Source organism: Podarcis vaucheri (assembly GCF_965113315.1).
Source record: "Podarcis vaucheri genome assembly, chromosome: 5".
Classification (NCBI taxonomy): domain Eukaryota; kingdom Metazoa; phylum Chordata; class Lepidosauria; order Squamata; family Lacertidae; genus Podarcis; species Podarcis vaucheri.
In genome coordinates, this window is record NC_138763.1 from 100,728,677 (window position 1) to 100,743,447 (window position 14,771).

General features: G+C 43.0%; 1 protein-coding gene across 2 annotated transcripts in view; it reads left to right on the forward strand.

The window, feature by feature from the left end:
- Nucleotides 1-14,771, forward strand: part of SEMA3E (semaphorin 3E) — a 166,807-nt gene that overhangs the window by 124,019 nt on the left and 28,017 nt on the right. Inside the window, exons 5-6 of one of the 2 annotated variants that reach the window (XM_082223092.1) lie at nt 7,226-7,319; nt 14,000-14,128. In XM_082223092.1, the coding sequence (XP_082079218.1) occupies nt 7,226-7,319; nt 14,000-14,128 (223 nt within the window). The remainder of the gene's footprint in view (nt 1-7,225; nt 7,320-13,999; nt 14,129-14,771) is intronic. The other variant, XM_082223093.1, reaches the window with a different exon arrangement.

Consider the following 14,771-nt stretch of genomic DNA (forward strand, 5'->3'; position numbering starts at 1 on the left):
GCTACAGAAGCTTTATTGAGGTTGGCTATATCAGCTGAACTCTGACTTGTACACGGTATTTTTAAACCTGAAAAACCACAGGACATGTCAGTAAATCAGCAGAAAATTTAGTGTTTTGTTTAAATCCAGGCACAGGCTCCAAACTGAACTCTTAACTCGGTGAGCTCACTAAGCTGAACGTTCCAGCTCTTCATAAAAGGATGGGGAGATGTACTGTATGAACACAAATGATCTAAGGAAAAACATACGGTTAAGAAAGTAACAACTAACTTATTGGGTTGAACCAGTGAGTCTTTTTTATTTCTTGCCTGCTTTTCTTAAAGCAGCCATCACAGTATGGTAAAGTATGTAAATAATAGAAGAATACATTATAAATCAATTGGGGGCGGGGGGGGAATCAGCCGCTCAAAACCTTAAAAATCTCTGGGGTTTTGGCAAACTTTGGAGAGTGAGTCTTATGCTTTGGGGAGCACCCTGAGTTGTTCCTGTCATAAGGGTTGAGTTTATAGGATTATTTTAAAACTGATTTATATGCATTTTCACATCTGTGGAAATTAGGGCGCGAACCAAGTTATTGTGGGTGCAGATGCTTGGTCAGAATGTATTAAAGGAGCTGGATGTTAAAGCCTGAGGCTCTTATGCTCATGCCTGTCTGATATACATTTTAACTGATTTTAATATCGTGTTTTTCTGTTGTAACCTGCCCTGGGATCTTATGGCAAAGGGTGTGTCAGAAATCCAAAACGTGCATTTGTCTCATTTATGCGATAGAAAGGATTAGTTTTAAAATCTTGCGTACAACAAAATAATGTCATTGGTCCTAAGAAGAGAGCTCATTGAATGGGACGTGGTTTCTCTTTATTGTATATCATCTTTTGGCAAGTGCTGCCTTTTGATGTCATTGATTCATACCCTGTTGCTACGTTACAGAGTAGCTAAGACTTCATGAAACAAATAGTGTGGTGATTTTTATTTTATTTTTAAAATGGCAATGTTAATGCCCGATGAATACTTCTCAGGTTTCTTAAGTCATAGGTACCATAAATCAAACCTTTTCCTTCCCAGCTACACGGAGACAGAATAATCTCTAGTTCCTCTTCTGTGTTTTCCTCTATGACTCTATCCTAGTCATTGGAAAGAGACGGAGACATGACTAATGGCAGCAAAGTGCTACCTCATATCCTGTAGCGTGACAGTTTTTCTCCTGACATTTCTTTTACAGCACTGTTCTCACAAATGGCAAGGAGTGGCTAAAATTACAGTGCTAGTCCTTGAAACTGATATTAGTAGGGAACCGTTTCCCTTTGAAATTAGCATCATGTGGAACTTGACACACACAAATCACTCGATTCATGGTGAAAAACACCAGCGCTGGATGCTTCGGCACAGCCAGCATTGTAGGCCACAATGTCCTGAAAGGTTGAGATGGAAAAACTCTACAGGAAAATAAAAAAGTCAATGTTGAAATTTTGCAGACCATTTCCCCAGCGATCCTGCGCATCTGCAAACATTTATGAAGAATATGCTTTGGTTTCTGTCAAATCGGGTAAGATTTACTGAAAAAACACATCTCTCTGTTTCAGTGGAATATAAATTGTGGTCCACCTTAACGTGGAAGGGTACCTTGAAGAATGTAAACCACATTATTCAATCAGAGACTGCAGCTGTGCAAACATAGACAACAAAAGACAGTACGAGCACCGCCTAATTTACTTGTTAGGCTTAAGCCAATACACTGAGCATTTTGCACAAGAGAGAATTTTCGTTTACGGTATAAATGGAGAAGATTTGGTTTGGTAAGAGTAAAAACCTAATGTCGGTGAAAATTGTTCAAAACAGTTTCATCAACCCAAATTTTTAGTCTTAAGCAGAACTGTTGTAAACGATGAAAGAAGAATGTGATGTTTAAAACCGGCGGCAATTTAGAAATAGCACAACTTAATTGCCAAGTTAAAAGTAAGTGTTCAAACAACCAGCTGTCCCATAAGGGGATTGAACCTGCAACCTTGGTGTTTGTCATCATCATGACCTAACCAACTGAGCTATCCAGATGAAGTCTGAGAATCAATGCTTCTCAAAATACCAAGATCTGTCGTGAGGGAGGGCACTCCAGTACAAGCTCATTAGTGCACCCTCCTAGTTTTGTGTTGTTGTATTATTATTGAATTTCTATACTGCCCTATTCCTGGAGGTATAGAAAGGTACATAGTTTGCTGCTGATTTGACAGGGTGTGGTGCTCCCTGAACTGCTCTTGAAAGGTATTGTACAGGTGCTGGTGACGAGGACCAGCAGTTCCTTTCGGTTGTTAAGAGAGAAGAAGCAGGGATGTACCTGGGACTTTGCTCTTGCAACAAACACAATCTAGCTTCATTGCTGCCGCAGGATATTCCTGCTGAATCTTCTGGCGTAGTTGTAGTTGCCTCAATGAGTGTAAATTGCCATCAACAGGTCTTTCCATTTGGACACATTGTTGGTTTTTGTTAGCCTGACATAAACCTCTTCCTTTCAGCTTATTGATTTGCAAGTTTGAGCTTGGATTTAGATGTTGCCTTGATTTATTCTGAGATGTTATTAGAACCAGGTTTCCTCTCCCTACCCCCCCCACACACATCTTGGGATAGCTTTGATTTATGAGACTGATATTTTGGGCTTGTGTGCACGCCCAGCAAACAGGAGAAGGTTCAAATAATTCAGCTAGTCTTCCATTGATTATTTTCTGCAAAATGTATTTCCAGTATAATAATACAAAAGTATAATATTCCCAGTCTTCACCCTATAAAATTCATTTTTCATTTCTAACTACTAATTTTCGCTTAATTCTATTAAAGTCTACTGGTTTAAAATTTCATGCTGTCATAAAGAGAAAAATAATACGATAGCAATACACTTTTTTTTTCCAGTGGTTGCTTCCCAGAGTGATTAAAGCTGATCCTTTTCATGGAGTAATACCTGAGCAGCTAATAATTTCAAAGAATTATAGTTTGCATAAGCCATATTTCCATATATAATTTGTGGGGGCTGTCCCCCTAAAAAAAAAACCCACCAGCATCCAACTAAGGCACACTGTACATAAAACAGCTACTGCTAAAGCTATAGAACCACAGTAACCCGACCACTTACATAGGGTTACATTCTGGGGGTGGTGCCTAAAGCTAAAATCCTGTATAGCCAAAACACATTGGGTGCAATGGTGGGTCATGGGCTGCAGGTGGCACTGTGGTCTAAACCACGGAGCCTCTTGGGCTTGCCGACCAGAAGGTCAGCGGTTCAAATCCCCGCAACGGGGTGAGCTCCGGTTGCTCTGTCCCCCAAACTTGTCACCCCCTTTTAATTTTTTTTTATATTTTGCCAAGCACATAAACCTGAATGTGCACAGGTTAAATGTGCAGAAGTTGTGGGCATACGGTATTAGTTCTGAGAGTTGAGTGATGGCAGAGTAAAAGAAAAAGGCACATTGCAGAGTTATGACAAACTTAAGGAGAAGGTGCGAGACTGGCTACACTATTTTCAAATAAGAGAGGTTTATAATTTGGATAAAAAAATTGGTTTCCAGGTGGAAAAATCAAAGTTAGAAACAGAATTGTTAGAACCCAATGCAAAGACACTCTCAAGAATGTATAATCTGCTGTTGAAATGGAATACCGAGGAAGAAACTGTAAAATCAGCAATGATAAAATAGGCACAAGACATAGGCCATAACATTATGTTCGCTGACTGGGAGAAGTTGTGGACCACCGGGATTAAGTTTACGTCATGTAATGCCTTAAGAGAGAATATTATGAAAATGATGTATAGGTGGTACATGACCCCAGTCAAGCTTGCAAAAATATATCATTTGCCCGATAATAAATGCTGGAAATGCAAAGAGATTGAAGGTACATTCTTTCACCTTTGGTGGACGTGCCCAAGGATCAAGGTCTTATGGGAAATGATATATAATGAACTGAAAAAGGTATTTAAATATACTTTCCCGAAGAAACCAGAGGCCTTCCTCCTGGGCATAGTGGACCAATCAGTGTTAAAGAAGGATAGAACTTTTTTCATGTATGCTACAGCAGCAGCAAGAATTCTCATCGCAAAGCATTGGAAGACACAAGATCTACCCACCTTGGAAGATTGGCAGATGCAACTAATAGACTATATGGAGATGGCGGAAATGACTGGCAGAATCCGAGACCAGGGAGAGGAGTCGGTGGAGGAAGATTGGAAGAAATTTAAAATTTATTTGCAGAAATATTGTAAAATTTTTGAATGTTAAGGACACTGAAATGAGTTGCAGGGGCTTTAGCAACAAAGTAAAATGTAAGATTGGATTAACAATGGATAAATTAAATAGGATGTGAATTTGCTGAATTAATTTCTAAAAAGGGATACAAGAACGGGAGACGTGAGGAAGTTGGGAAAATAAGTGAATTGAAGATGAGAAACTAAGAAAGAGGGAATTTTTGTTTTTTGTTATTATATGTGTTTGTATCTTTTTCCCCCTTTTTCTTTTGATGTGTTCAATGTTTGTATTTTTGTATTGTATTGTTTTTTGTGATGCTGTATTTTCTTTGTCTTTGTATGCTTTTTATTGTGAAAACTTAATAAAATATTTATAAAAAAGAAAAGAAAAGAAAAAGGCACAACTTTAAGTTTCACCTAGTTGTCATCTTGCTTAAAAATATACCGAGTGTTTCCTGAAATGGCTTTTCAAGATTCACCTCTTCTATGAGACTTTGGCCAGAGGTGGGTTTAGGGGAGCACAACTGGTTCAGTCGCTCTGGGTGCAGGACCTTGGGAAGAAGGACCTTGGGAAGAAGAAGAAGAGTTTGGATTTGATATTCCGCTTTATCACTACCCAAGGAGTCTCAAAGTGGCTAACAATCTCCTTTCCCTTCCTCCCCCACAACAAGCACTCTGTGAGGTGAGTGGGGCTGAGAGACTTCAAAGAAGTGTAACTGGCCCAAGGTCACCCAGCAGCTGCATGTGGAGGAGCGGGGAAACGAACCTGGTTCCCCATATTACGAGTCTACCGCTCTTAACCACTACACCACACTGGGAGAGATGCAGCTATGATTTAGAATGGAGTGTGAGAGGCAGGGGGTGCCGGATTTTGGCGTCTCACAGGGTGCCACTGAAATTTCCGACCCCAAGATCCACCACTGCTTTGGCTTGACCCTCTACAGAATAATCCTATGCAGTTATACTCAATATGTAAGTCTCCTTTAGCTCAGTGGGGGACTGACTCTGATACAGTTGTAATTGGCAAGGCAGCAGCTCTTACCTGACCTTTCGTCACAGGCACTGCTAGGGCTTAGTGGGAGAAGGAGGGGCAAGGTGGAGACAAGGTCAGCATGGTGCAAATGTGCTAGCAGGATTGCACTCCTCCTCCTCACCAACTCCTACTGCACTGAGGTAAACATGCATAGAACTGCATAGAACAGAACCTGAGTGTATATATAGCTTCATTTGTACATACCTAGCCCTGCTTTTCATTTCATTTCCTCTTTTACCTACTTCTCTGTGGCGGTTTAGATTGTAAGCTTCTCAGAACAGGGACTTGTCTTCTGTTGTTGTTTTTCTCCTTTGAACAAGTGCGCCATCACCAGCATGCAGATGCTGATGGTTGTTAAACATCTGCAAAGTACTGTTTCAGAAATGGACAACTATGACACTTGCGTTACCAGCGATGGGCAAACATGGGGCAAGCCTGTCACCATCCAGTTAAGCTAGTGTTTCTCAAACCTGGGTCTCCAGTTGTTGTTGGACTACAACTTCCATCATCCCTAGCAGGACCAGTGGTCAGGAATGATGGGAGTTGTAGTCCAACAACAGCTGGAGACCCAGGTTTGAAAAAAGATGGATAAGTATTCTTTGCTTCTAAGCATGGTATTTTGGACTGAGGTGGACAGACCTGAAGATTTTGCTGGACTGGGAACTTCCATCATCCTTGACCATTCACCACTCAGCCTATTTTATTTCTGTGGATTTTCTGTTGGCTGGATTTCTGTTGGCTGTTGCTCTGATGGTGTTTCCTGCTTGGCAGGGGGTTGGACTCGATGGCCCTTGTGGTCTCTTCCAACTCTATGATTCTATGATTCTATGATTCTATGATTATGCTTTATATTCCATTTCTGAACACTGCTTAAGTATATTTTCTGAATGTACAGCAGCTTATAAATGATACAAAATAAATAACTTACTTAAGGTAAAGGTACCTCTGACTGATAGGTCCAGTCACAGATGACTCTGGGGTTGCAACACTCATCTCACTCTATAGGCCGAGGAAGGCAGCATTTTGTCCACAGACAGCTTCTGGGTCATGTGGCCAACATGACTAAGCCACTTCTGGCGAACCAGAGCAGCACACAGAAACACCGTTTACCTTTCTGCCGGAGCGGTACCTATTTATCTTCTTGCACTTGACATTCTTTTGAGCTGCTAGGTGGGCAGGAGCAGGGACCGAGCAATGGGAGCTCACCCCGTTGCGGGGATTCGAACCGCCGACCTTCTGATCGGCAAGTCCTAGGCTCTGTGGTTTAACCCACAGCGCCACCTGCATCCCTTAACTTACTTACGATGGCCAAAAGGAGGAGGAAGAAGAGAAGCTGGCATAAAGGAGTGGTCTATCATTTGCCAATGCATAACAGTGTTGAATGCACTACTGTGCTAGACATAGGTGCCAATTCCCTGGGACACCTGGATGCGCAATCACCCACAAAATTCCCCATGAAGGGGCTGGGCACCCACAAATTTCGGAGCCAGGGCCATGCATGCCGCATGGCACCCGCGGCCCCAGGCACCCACGATTGTGGTACTCATGGTGCTAGAGGTGGACATACATTAATAAGAGAGTGTCTTACATTCACAAGTATCCTACGTTGAGTCTTGTTTGAATGAGTTTCTGTATTACTTGCCGGTATTTTATAAAAGTATTTCTATAGCACTTTTCACATGGGGAGGGGGTACCAAAGTTGTGTTTCCACATGGATAAATCAAATCAATCAGATGAATCAAATATACAGGGAGAAAGTCTCATAATGAGCACAGTATGAAAAAGTACCTAGATGTACAATTTCAACATGTGCCTAGTGGCAGAGTATCATCAGCCATCTAAGCGTTTGAACAAGGGCTCATGATTTAGTTGTTCCTAAGCCGCAGCACTGGTACAAAAGTAGCTGCAGCTTCGTTTGTTTAAACCAGAACTTTATATAATGCTTTCTGTACTTCTTCTTTTCAAAGGATCATCTGTTTTATCTAGAAGCACACAGACTGGAGAGGGGACGTGGACGGTGCCCATTTGACCCCAATTCCTCCTTCATCTCCACTTTATTTGGTAATGGCTTGTCGTATGTTATAAAATGTCTTTCTGAGTTTCTTCCCCAACTCTCTTAAGGTGTTGTCACTACAGTATTCTTTTACATGCCTTTGATGTGTCTGTTATACGTGTGCCTACATTTATGTTGCGTTTAATTCTCTTTGTTTCACTAGATCAACCATATAGCCAATGTTCTTCTGTTTTCTTTTGCCAGTTTGATAGGTAGACATGCAATGGTTGCATAATATTAGGGAACTTTTCAGACACAGTAATTTAACTTCAAAGCAATACTGCCCACTGAGTTTCGATTCACTGTATATTAGATTCAAATAAATAAATAAATAATGCCCTCCATATCTGCCATCACAGATCAGGACTACAATCTGATCTGCTCTAGCCATCACAGCCAATGGCCCAGGATTATGGCAGCTGCAGTGCTAAACACCTGGACGAAATCGGGTAGGAAAGTTTTGTACAGATGTTGATTTTGAGTAGGGACATAGATCCGCAATAAGCCTGTTGACCCTGGGCCTGATTCCAGAGATCATCTTTCAGGTCAGTATCCCATGCCTGAATTTTCAGCGCACTACCATCTCTCTCAGTGAAATACTGATGGTTCATGATGGCAGTTTTGCCTTTGTTAATTACCTGTTGGGAAATGATGGGATAGATTTGCTGATGATCACTGTCCAAGTGCAATTCAGGCACCCCAGGCGCTGCCAAACTTTATTGTTTGGTTGTTCAGTTTTTCTGCTGTATATATCTATGCAGTGTACAAAATACAAACTTTAATACAATACAAAAATAAACAAACAAATCAACACAGCATAACGAAGCAGCATGTTCACAGAAAGTCACAGCTATACAATATGGGTGGGTCATCTCCAAGTGAAGGCTTTCTGGAGGAACCAAGTTTCAAGTTTGTGTCCTAAAAGATATGATAGGCAGTGCCAGCTTAATCTCAGTGGGCAAAGAGCTCCATAACTGTTTGGGCACATGGACTAGATACCAAAAAGTGATTTAAGAACAGAAGCCCATTCCTACCTGGATTGGGTTAAATGTAGACAGGACTATAGCTTTACCCTCTTGGCACACCTTCCCCCCAAAATGATATGATAACATGTTGGCATTTTAAAATATCACATGCAGTTGTTATGTTCTTAAAATCCTGTTTGTTTATCATGGCTTCAACAGAGATTGATACATAGCAGAGGACAATCCCCGATACTTCATTCTTGGTGATTTTCAGTTCATCAGTTAAAAATACTAGGGACAATCTAGCCGAAACTAAGCACGCCTAAGACCTGAGGAAGCTGCTTACCTTTTCTGTTGAAATAGACAAGATTTCAGGGTGGCACTGTTACCTGGGAATAAACCCCATTCGGTTTAGTGAGATTTCCTTTTGAATACACACGTTTTTGCACTGTGTATTCACACAGATTGCACTGTGATTAATTTGCACTGTGATTGCAAAGTGATTAATTTGGATTGGATTTCAGTTCCTCCTTTTTTCCATTGTTTAGGGTTTTTTTCTTTCTTAAATTACCTTCAAAACTTACTTTCTCTTGACCTGTTACTAAGGAAAGAGGCAGCAAGGAACAATTTCATTTCTGAATAAACTCAGAGTAAGTTGTAAATTACAATCAGGAAACAGAACAGACCTTCAACCGCAGATAATGCTACATAAAAATGTTAAATGGTTAGATAAATTCCATAAAGAATTTTTGGACCTAAGCACCCAAAGCAAATGAATTCTCCTGTCTGTTTCCAATAAAGCAAAGCTCTACTTGGTAATAGATCTCATTGGCAGGTTGACAGAGACCACAGAAGTTCTTGAAAGGATAATTTTCTTCAGGCGCGTGGCTTTTGATATGTAGCACACAGTAGTAGCAGCCCTGTTATCTGCGTCTTTTCTAGCCCAGATCTTTTCTGCTGCTGAGACTGAGTTGTGACTTATCCCCAGGACTGGGTAGCAGTGCAAATGCTTTTTATGCAGAAGTGCCCAGATCAACCCCTGACAGTTCCAGCTAAAGGATCTCAAGTAGCAGCAGAAGGAAATATTGGTGTTGGATAATGGTCCATGCTTGGGTGGAGGAGACAGAGCCAGCGCATGTCACACGCTGCCAGTGAAGCAGCCCTGAGCATGACCTTGATGCTGAAACTTCTCATTCTGCTCGAACTTGCGTGTCGAGACCCCGCAGCCACCCCCTCGTTGGAAATAACTCAGGACACAGATATTAGGTTTATGTTATTGGGCAAGTTTTGGCCACAACTTTATTGAAATTATAGAATGTGAGCAGTATTGGCTTAGGCATTGCTTGGACCTGACTATATCTGACTCCTGCCCATTGTGCAGGAAGTCCAGTAAGGGTAAGCCACTGGTAGGGGGAGCCCTGTCGATGCGAACCAACTCAAGCTCCCCCTGGTGTTCCTGTCGGGGTCGTGTCAAGGCCCTAGCCCCCAGCCGGGCTTTGGACCATAGCTGTCAAGTGTCCCTTATTAGAAGGGACAGTCCCTTATTCCAGCGCCATGTCCCGCTGCTGTCCCTTATTGATGGATGTCCCTTAACTGTCCCTTAAATGATGTCCCTTAAATTTCAAAGGAAGCAGCTCCTCTCCCTCCCTCCCTGCCGGCCAGGGATGAGGGAGGCTCCAACTATGTTGCTTGGCTGTGTTGCTCACCCAATAAGAAGTCTAAGAACGACTGGGGGGTGGAGCTTGCATGCCTTGTGTGTGGCTAGTTAATGCAAGCTGAGGAGGTTTTTGAATGCTGGACGCCATTTTGTTGCACGTGCTGCTGCAAACTTCGCAGTGCAAAGCCAGGCCGGGGAGCCATCTTAAGTTGAGGCTGCATAGGCCTTGTGGTGCATGTGATTCAGATTCTATTCAGTTGAACCTCTGGTTACAAAGTTGGTTGGACAGTGTTCTCGAAGCTACCAGCATGAGTTTGACCAGACTGCAGGAGGACAAGAAGACTGGAGTGCCTGGAACAGGTGAGGCTGCAGGTCCCTTATTTTGGCTGCTGGTCCCTTATTTTCAAGGCTGCTGGTCCCTTATTTTCAAATCTGTAAGTTGACAGCTATGCTTTGGACAAGATCAACACCCCCGGATTCCTTTAACGGAATACCCTTAAGCATGGAGGGGCAGGTGATGGCCACATCTCTCCTCCCCCACACAAGGTCAAACAATGCCTAACCGCAACCCTAACAAAGTTGTGACGATTGCTACAAGGTAGGCAAAAACCAAGTGGCCAGTGCCAATTTGCCAAGTGGAAAAATTCCTACCAGGCCCCTCAGACAACCAAGGCGACCAACCGAAGTCCATAGCAAGGTCACTGCCTAACCTGCAAAATAGGGAGGGAGGGCGGGTGATTGAGGAAGTGAGCAAAGAGGAAGTCCTCTGGCTCGCTCCTCAGTTTAAACGGCCCCGGCCATGCCCCCCCCCTGCCAGCAGGTTGGCTGGCCGGGCTCTGACGTGGCTGGGATCCCCCAGGCAACGGGGGACAAAGTCCCCCACCCCCAGTGGGGAGTGGGTGGCCACGCGGTCCACCGCAACTCCTCCCCACTGGGAAGTGGAACGGATTTGTGCAACAGGACAGCTCTTGCGCCTCACCTTATCCCAGGAACCCCCCAGGCTTCTTTGGTCTCAGCTTGTGCCATGTCTCTGAGTAGCACCAGTTCAGAGAAGGGCCCTGTGAAACCAGGGGTGTCAACTCTCCCAGCTAGATCAATTCAGAGATTTATTGAGAGGACCAGTCTTTATAGTTCCATGTATGTACAGGCCATAAAATTCTCCAGTAAACACAAGCACACTCCCCACCCCCCGACATATATATAACAATATATATTTTGTATATAACAATACAAAATCAATTCATTTGTATTTCATCTTTGGTGATGGGTCAGGGGAAGAGTAGTTGCAAGAATTATAAGGCCACAATAACCACACAATAACATTCAGATGTCACATTTCCGATATGTAGAATCAGCATAAGTGCCCTGAACAATATAAAACTTCCTTACTCTTCAGGACATTTTTGAGAGGGGGGAGGAATAACTCCAGAGAGCTTTTACCTCACACTGAAGCATGATTTCCATGGGTTTTGTTCTGTGGTTTTCCCCACCCTTCTATTTGTCATTAGTTATATATTAAAAATAATACACCCATTTAGGTGCCCTTTCCATATGTATAGTTTCCTGACTTAGGGATTTAGACTAGAAGGTAGGATATAAATATTTTAAATAAGTAAGAATGATATGAATAGCATGCTTTGTATGCACAGTAACATAAGACGTGTGTTTTTTCCTGGTTCATTATTGTTTCCTACACTGACTGGAAGCCACTTTCTAGGTTTTCATACAGGGAATTTCCCCAGCTGTATCTGCAAATGCAGCGGCGAAAAAGATGCTCTATTACTGATCTGCGACCATTCCCCTCTGCACATGTTTATTAACAAAGAAGACTTACCTGTTCTATAGTTTTAGATCCAGATAGTTTAGTTTGCAATTATGCAATGATGTCTAATTTTACATAGCACATCTAACATTTGACTGCAAACTCTATTCTTGTTCAAACCGTCACTGGGTCAAAAAACTATTCCATGAATGGAAGAACACGTTGGATACAATCCAAAGTATATTTGTGGAATTGAAATGCTACCAATATATCCCCTTTTAATTTTTCTTAAATTGCAGTACTTTGTGGACGTGATCCCACCAGATTTATGATTCCGGCAGAAGAATAAGAGTGCTTGCTTCAGCAACTCCCACTGAAATTGGTGGGGAATGTGAAGTGCTTAACTTTAGCTTGATTGCTCCCTTTGCTTCTGACAAGATGTATGTAGTGAAATGCCTAAACTGAGTCTTTTCGGCATCTAGCAACAGCATCTGACACTGAAGCGAGTCTGCAGGCTCTCTCTCGCATGCGACTGCAATCAGTGCTGGCAGCCCCAAAGCAGCCATCCTAGGGCTTTAGGTCTCTCCAGTAAGAAAATAAACTCCAGTGTGCAAAGTGACAATGCCTCTACGAATGCTCAAGTTTCCCTTATCTCAGGGCAGAGTGGGAAGACCCTCCACGTAATGAACTGTAAAGCCCTTGGCTCTCAACCAACACACACTTCCTCTGGGAAATCAAAGTTACCTCACGAATTTAAAACTTAGCTTAAGAATTCGCTTTGTAAGTCATGCATGACCTTCATTCTGCCAAGGATGTCTGTAGTCTGAGAAAGGCTGAAAATCACACATGTGTAGAAAATTTCCTTGTGGAAGTTGTACACTACACAGTTTGCATGTAATGCTAAGCCAAACTGTAGCCTCAGCGCAAACATGCAAGCTTCCAAAAACACACCCAGGCATCTTGCGAAGTTGGGAGTGATTATTCAGGTGTTTGGAGACTTCAGTTTTCATGTCATCTCAAATACGTAAGGATTCCTTTTTCTCAAGAACTGCTGTGACTTATTTACTTTATTTGCTAAGGTGTTGTTCCTCTGCGGAACTGATCTCCGTGTGGGTTGGCTCGCACCAGTGAAAGATTTCTGGGTTTGCCATATCTGCTGTACTTCAGCAGAATATTTAGGGTCATTACAGTATTAGGGACGGCAGCATCATTACTTCCAAGTCCATCAGTTGCACTGAAATCAGATCCACACTTATTTGCAGACAGCAAGTAAAAGATTGCAAATCCTTCAGAGAGAGGGAAAGTAGTAATAGTGATAAGGATAATAATTAAAAACCATAACAGTAACAGTAAAGTTAGTCAAATATGCTTGCTTATAGCTTTAAAAAAAGGTTGAAAGTATTCAGTTCTTTGTCAGAGGGCAGTAAAATATCTGCACAGTTTAATTTAGACTGTCAAAGGGCTAATTTTCTTCCCGTTCTGAAAGGATGGCTTCCTTCTGCTGCTTTTGTGGTATTCGGGTGCCATCCAGTGGCAAATAAATGTAAGAGACATTGAGAAAGGGGGAAAACCTTATGAAATCCCCTTTTAAAAAGACAAGCGAGGCAGAAAATGTCATCGGGCAGCCAGTGCCTTGCAGTTCACTCTGGAGCGGAATCTTGAACTCGTAATGTAGAGTACAAGTAATTTAATGTAGGGGGGGATTCTGGTCTCACTCAGCATGGTGGGGGCAAGGAGATTTGGGAGAAAGGAAAGTGCAGACTTACTGTAAGGTTTTTTTAAAAGAGACATCAGTGATAAAAGATGGAATACCTCAACTTCTTTAAGTATAGGTTATCCATTGACTTCCTGTTGATGTCTCTGTTTGTATCGTGTATAAAACACATTGGGACTTTTATACCTGCTACTGTAAATTGCCTTAAGCTTTTACGCCAGCTTCATACTTGCGTGGGCACAGCTTTTCCTGTAACGCTTGGGCCTACAAGTTGGGCCTTGACCACAGAATTGGCATCCCTGCGCATGGAAAAACAGAATGCCAGGGAGAAGTCTAGATTGAAACCTCCCTGCTATATTTTGTCATGTCCCCCCCCCCCGTCCCTGCCCTGCTTCTACCCCTGACCTCCTCTAGAAGGGCTGTAGAGAAGCACTGAAGTATGCAACTCTTCGTCTGCACCCTGAAGTGGTACGATCCAGGAAAATCTGTGTCCACAGGACTGGTCAAACGCCTCACCTGTGATGTAACATGTATGTCGTGTGAGTGTGGCAACCCTCTCTCCACTTACCACGGATGCATCTGACCTTCAGGTGGTGAGTTGTTCGCTGGGCTCTACAGTGACTACTGGGGGCGAGATGCTGCCATCTTCCGCACAATGGGCCGTGCGGCACACATCCGGACTGAGCCAGACGATGAGCGCCTGCTGAAAGGTACAAGGGGTCCGTAAGAAATCTTCGTTGTTTAATAATAGTAATCATAAAAATAAACAATAGTGTTTTGCCCAGATGCACCAGGAGGTTTAAAAGGCTTCAGCGACACAAGGTTCTAGCCTTATCCTCCCTGCAAAGTCCTCTCCAAATCATTAGCCAGCAGGACTAAGCCACTTCTGGCGAACCAGAGCAGTGCATGGAAACACTGTTTGCCTTCCCGCCGGAGCGGTACCTATTTATCTACTTGCACTTGACGTGCTTTCGAACTGCTAGGTTGGCAGGAGCTGGGACCGAGCAACGGGAGCTCACCCCGTCGCAGGGATTCGAACCGCCGACCTTCTGATCGGCAAGTCCTAGGCTCTGTGGTTTAACCCACAGCGCCACCTGTGTCCCTATTGGGTCCTTTAGGTTAGCATAAATATCATGCGTCTGACCAATTGTGCAATACCAATAGTTCATACAGACCCAAATTGTTCCCTACTAATTCTACAGAGAAAGGAAACAGAATTTGCACACTCAGTCAGTTGACGAGGACTCCACAGGCAGAGAAAGAATCAGCATGTCCCACCCCCCTGGACCTTTGAGATGCACATTTGTAGACATGATTTGTTTGATCCTTCCCCCGCGAAAAGGGATGGAGAAGTCAGACATC